The 6,000-nt window shown below is 39.1% G+C and overlaps 1 protein-coding gene across 1 annotated transcript in view; it reads left to right on the plus strand.

Annotated features, from left to right (window-relative positions):
• The window catches only part of sipa1l3 (signal-induced proliferation-associated 1 like 3), a 133,400-nt gene that overhangs the window by 112,583 nt on the left and 14,817 nt on the right, over positions 1-6,000 (plus strand). The window contains exons 11-12 of the mRNA XM_016575952.1: positions 2,329-2,565; positions 2,671-2,847. Of these exons, the coding sequence (XP_016431438.1) occupies positions 2,329-2,565; positions 2,671-2,847 (414 nt within the window). The remainder of the gene's footprint in view (positions 1-2,328; positions 2,566-2,670; positions 2,848-6,000) is intronic.

Consider the following 6,000-nt stretch of genomic DNA (forward strand, 5'->3'; position numbering starts at 1 on the left):
TGGAAACGATACATATTTTTTTTCTAGATTCTTTGATGAAAAGATAGTTTACTTGAAATAGACGTTTTTTGTAACATTATAGATGTTTTTATCGTCACTTTTAATAAATTGAATGCATCTTTGCTGAATAAAAGAACTGAACCTCAACTTTTGAAACGGTACTATTAGTTTTTAATGATTTTGTCAGGAGAGTAAATTACCCTCTCTGCTTACAAACTAAATGGGGGTAGATGAGATTGATAAAGTTGATGTTTAGAATAAAGTCAAATAAAAGGACAGTTACCTTGACTTGAGTCCTTGTTTGAAAGTGCTGACGGGGGGGGTTGGTTTCAGTTTCTCATCATCATCAGATCATCAGAAAGCAGAGAGACCCAGAGGGATTCTGCCGCTGATGAGAGCGTTTCATCCTCATGCTGTTTGGCATTCAGTAGGGGTTAGTGTACTGGTCAACAGGGATTTGGGACTAATCTGTCAGTGAACCAGACCCGCTGTGCTCAAGTACACACTCAAATTACTGCAGAACCATTCTTTTGAAACATCCCTTAAAATATGTAAACTTTAACACAGGACGAACATTTTTCAGTCATAATCAACCTAGTCTCGCATAGCCAGACTTTTGACTTGAGACAAGCCGCATTGATATAAAAATGTTTAGTTATGAACTGATAATAGTTTTAGAGTACTTAGTTATTTACATATTTAAAAATGAATAACGTATGGAATGATTGTGTGTTTGTAGGGGCTGTACGGAGGAGTACGAGATGAAGATGATGGAGCAGAAGGGAGAAGCAGAGCCAGTGGCTGCAGGGTATCGATCAGGGCAGCGAACCCCAGTATGGCGCTGGGACAGCCCCCCTGGTACGCACAGCTCTGCTCAGCGCTGGACCCCCAGCGGACCCCCACCAGTTCCCAGCCGTACACACAAAGGTTTTTATCGTCACTTTTAATAAATTGAATGCATCTTTGCTGAATAAAAGAACTGAACCTCAACTTTTGAAACGGTACTATTAGTTTTTAATGATTTTGTCAGGAGAGTAAATTACCCTCTCTGCTTACAAACTAAATGGGGGTAGATGAGATTGATAAAGTTGATGTTTAGAATAAAGTCAAATAAAAGGACAGTTACCTTGACTTGAGTCCTTGTTTGAAAGTGCTGACGGGGGGGGTTGGTTTCAGTTTCTCATCATCATCAGATCATCAGAAAGCAGAGAGACCCAGAGGGATTCTGCCGCTGATGAGAGCGTTTCATCCTCATGCTGTTTGGCATTCAGTAGGGGTTAGTGTACTGGTCAACAGGGATTTGGGACTAATCTGTCAGTGAACCAGACCCGCTGTGCTCAAGTACACACTCAAATTACTGCAGAACCATTCTTTTGAAACATCCCTTAAAATATGTAAACTTTAACACAGGACGAACATTTTTCAGTCATAATCAACCTAGTCTCGCATAGCCAGACTTTTGACTTGAGACAAGCCGTCTGATCATCATGTCAGCTTATTCTGATTAAGATCTGCCTGTGTAGACAGGAAGAGACTGACATACTAAATGACCAGCCACAAAAATTGTTTTGGGGTGGTTTATCTAAAATGCAAACCATAATAAACCAGCGTGGATCATTATAATAATATAATGCAAATAAAATAATGGCGTGGCATTTTCAGAGGCTGCAACTATGATCACTGTGGTGTAGGGGTTCCCAGAGGTTTTAATATATTTATTTATATTTATATTATCTACTGTTCAAAAGTTTGGATTCAGTGAGATTTTTAAGTAATTAATACGTTTATTTAGCAAGGATGTATGGAATTGATCAGAATTGACATTTATTATGTAAGAAAGATTTCTATTTCATATTGCAGTTTCTATTAATTGGAATCCTGACAAAATGCATCAGTTTCCACAAAAATAATAAACTGTGTGACACTGAAGACTGGAGTAATTTTAAAACATGTTAAAGTCGAAAACAGCTATTTTAAATTGTAATATTTCATAACGTTACTGTTTTTACTGTATTTTTTGATCAAATATAAATGCAGCATTGGGGCACTTTTAAAGAGACTTTAAAAGATTTTAAAAGACATTTTTACCGACCAAACTGTTGGACTGTAGTGTATAAATTATATATTGTTATGAGGTATGAAGTGATGAACTGATGACAGTTTTAGAGTCCTTGGTTATTTACATATTTAAATATGAATAATTTATGACTGTGTGTTTGTAGGGGCTGTACGGAGGAGTACGAGATGAAGATGATGGAGCAGAAGGGAGAACTTAGTTATTTACATATTTAAAAATGAATAACGTATGGAATGATTGTGTGTTTGTAGGGGCTGTACGGAGGAGTACGAGATGAAGATGATGGAGCAGAAGGGAGAAGCAGAGCCAGTGGCTGCAGGGTATCGATCAGGGCAGCGAACCCCAGTATGGCGCTGGGACAGCCCCCCTGGTACGCACAGCTCTGCTCAGCGCTGGACCCCCAGCGGACCCCCACCAGTTCCCAGCCGTACACAAAAAGCTCTGATCCCCATTCCTTACAGAGAGCCCCAACACACTTCTGCAAAAAGGTGAGACATTTCGGCATATAGTTAAAATCTCAGGGAAACCAACTATTGGCCAGATCTTTTGGCTTTGTTTTTCTTCTCACTAGCTATTTCCTTCTCTTCCCACAGGCCTGTCAGTTACCCAGAGAACCATTACAGTGTGTCTCCTCTTGGCGGGGACAGAGGGATGACATACAGGAACCCTTCGGCTAGTTTCTCAAGTCCAAGCTCTGGGTTCAGCTCCACCGCACTGGGGGTGCCGGGACTCAGCGGACCCTTTGTCCACTATAAAACCACTCGAGACGGGTCAGATGTTTAGTTTTTTGAAGTGTTTGGCATCAGTACATTGCAACACTTTCCCCTGACTGACTTGTCTGTTGATTTAGTTCAGAATATAAGAATTCTGAGAGAGATTCACACACTAAAATTCATAGATAAGCCATTCATTGGCAACTAGGGCTAATTTTTTTAAGCATTTTGACGATATATAGATATACACTCAGATTCTTGCCTAATAAATCCTGTCAGGGTGTTCATTCTGAAGGGATTTATTTTGTGATAATGACTGGATAATTGAACATTATCCCTCTTGTTACACAGCTATTGATGGAATAAATAAATGGATATGTAATATTGATTTGAAATTATTTTATGTAGTAAAGTGGCTGTGCATGATGTGTAAAGGCTGATTTATACTTCTGCGTCGGACCTACGCCGTAGCCTTTACGCCGTAGGCTATGCGTCAGTTTTCATTTATACTTCTGCGTCGTTGTCCGCGTCAACGTGCAGTACACATGCAAACCGCTAGTCTGCAGTGTCCACGGGCATGTTGCTGGTGTAACCCGCAGTACCACGGCAAAAGCCGAAGAAGAAGCGGCTCGTCGGAGAAGCATTATAGCCGTGACGGCGGCAAATAAATATCAAATCATTAAATCATTATTTAAAACTACAAAAAGGAGACAACAACGGAACAGGAGATGATGGTATTCTTTCAATCTGAACAAGGACTTGTACCACGTCAGATCAACATTGTCTGTTGCAGACAACTACTGATGTATAATGCTATGTAGTATAATAAATGATAAGACACTTGTTCTTTGCTTTGTTTTATTTTATATAAGAAGGTGTAACATTAAAATATATTAAAGTGCACATAAACACACACAAAACTCAAGTACATATGGAGGGAGGGGCTCTTGCAGACCAATCAGCGCTTGCGGTCTGCGTAGAATTGACGCGCTGTTAGATTTTTGGAGAGGTGCACGTCAGGCTACGGCATATGGGTGTGCGTCTATGCGTAAGCTACGGCGTAGGTCCGACGCAGAAGTATAAATCAGCCTTTAGGAGTGATTCACACAGAACAAGTTTTTGTGTTTAAAAACACAAGATGCCGAGCATGAATGGAATTTTAAAAATGCTAAGTATAGAGAAGCGTTTTTTAAATGTTAAACTACTTTTAACTTGAGCGCTGCATTTTTAGAATGCCTTGTCATGCATGAGACACTGCAAAACACTCGAGTGCAGTGGTCAATCACGTTTATCTGTCTAGCACATGTAGAAAAACAATGGAAATGCAAAAACTGTGTAAATGGCCCCTGACAGTTTGGTCTCTGAAACAGACAATTCAAAAAAACTTATCTGACAAGATAAGAGACATTATTGACACATCTGTATTGCTTTCATTTAATGTAAATATTCAATATTTTGCTTATAACTACTGGGAACTGACACAGCAGAAGCTATAAATGTTAGTGAGGGTAGAAATGAACATCTTCAGGCGCTGTTTACTGTCATCAGTGAGTGAGTCTGATGGGTAAATGAGAGGCTGCGGTTGAGGCATGTATCAGCTAGACCTAGACTGCTGCTGACTCACAAGCCTATTGTGTGTTTGTGTATGATTGTATACGTGTATAAAGCAGAGGTCATGGCATGTACAGACTTTCATAGTGCTCTGTTGTGTGCTTGATGGTTAGCTGCCCTGTTCAACCAGAGGAACTTGCTGTGAATGTTTGGGGTTTTTTGAAGTTAACAGACTGAATTTTTCACAGTAAGACTAGGAACAAGAAAAATCATGTTGTCGTCTTTGTATTTTTCCCTTTTTCGGTGTTTCCTAGTCACATGCATTCATATTTAATGTGATTAAAAAAGTGGGTCATTGATTAGCATATCCTGGTTGTTCTACATCTAATTAGGACTTGTCCCCTCCATACACCATCCCCATGAAAAACACCTTAAATATTTATAGAGCGCACAAAGATCTTTATTAGCAAAATAGTTCAGCTGATTGTGCTTCTGAACCAAATAAGTCTGCATAAAATCAAAATAGACCCTGTTTGTTAGCACATATTACTGGTCTTGTGGTGAACATTTAATCTGTGCAAGTTAATCTACAGAAATAAATTGTCTTCGTAATCTTTAGTCAACACCTGAAAATTTGCTTCTCTTCTGGAATGGCGCTCATTTTCTGCTGACATCAGTTTTACAGCCTGAGGCAGAACGTCCTTAACCCTTCTTCTCCAACCTTCAGTTTTCTGCGAGCCAGAGATTATGAGGAGTTGAGCTAAATTCAAGCCCCATGCTCTATGCAATATTCCGTTTCACTTGGAAATACATTTTAATACTAAAGTCCAGTTGCAAGTTCCAGCTCACGCAGTGTTTAAAGTTTCCCTTGAATGTGTCGACAGTTTAAAGTGCATTAGAGCGTTATAGAGAGATGTTGGGGTACTGTGAGTCTGTTAGCATCTCACACTGACTCACTGACACAGCAAGATGTGCTAATGAGTGCTATTATTAGTCCCATCAGATGTAGTCGTACATCACCGCTCAAACCCACAATGTGACAAGTGACAGAACACTTGAGTTGCAACAGACTCTAGATTCAATGTGGCATGTTGTGTATGATGCAGACTTTGCTGCGGGGGTGGCAAAACTGGCCCATGTTTGGTTTCTTAATGCTCATAATGTGTTTGACTCATCAGTGCATGTTATACCACATAAAATGTTTGGATTACCCTACTTTCTTAATGGATGTTATACCTTATTGTGAACAATTCATCCGTGCATGTTTCTTTTTTTCTTTTTTTACATTTTATATGACCTTGAAGGTTTAATCAGAATGTCACAACAGGACCTTCCAGTGAAAATGACAGATTTCTCTCTCTAGTGACGTATGCAGGACTTCTCCAGTCTGCCAGCTCGCATTCATCTGCCTCCACTCTTGAGTAGTGGTCGACCGATATGTGTTTTTTGACAGCCAATGCCGATATCTTGGAAAGCAGGGTGGCCGATATAAAGCTGATATAATTTTATTTATTTTAATTTATATTTAAGAAATTTGAAATCATTTGAAAATGGATTAAAAATAATTGTGTAAAATAAACATACTGATACTTTAGAAGACAAAGCATTTTCACAAATAAATAAATATTTAATAAAAATATAATTAAAAAGGAAGTAAAC

The sequence above is a fragment of the Sinocyclocheilus rhinocerous genome, unplaced genomic scaffold (genome assembly GCF_001515625.1).
Source record: "Sinocyclocheilus rhinocerous isolate Xijiao unplaced genomic scaffold, SAMN03320098_v1.1 scaffold23, whole genome shotgun sequence".
Taxonomy (NCBI): Eukaryota; Metazoa; Chordata; class Actinopteri; order Cypriniformes; family Cyprinidae; genus Sinocyclocheilus; species Sinocyclocheilus rhinocerous.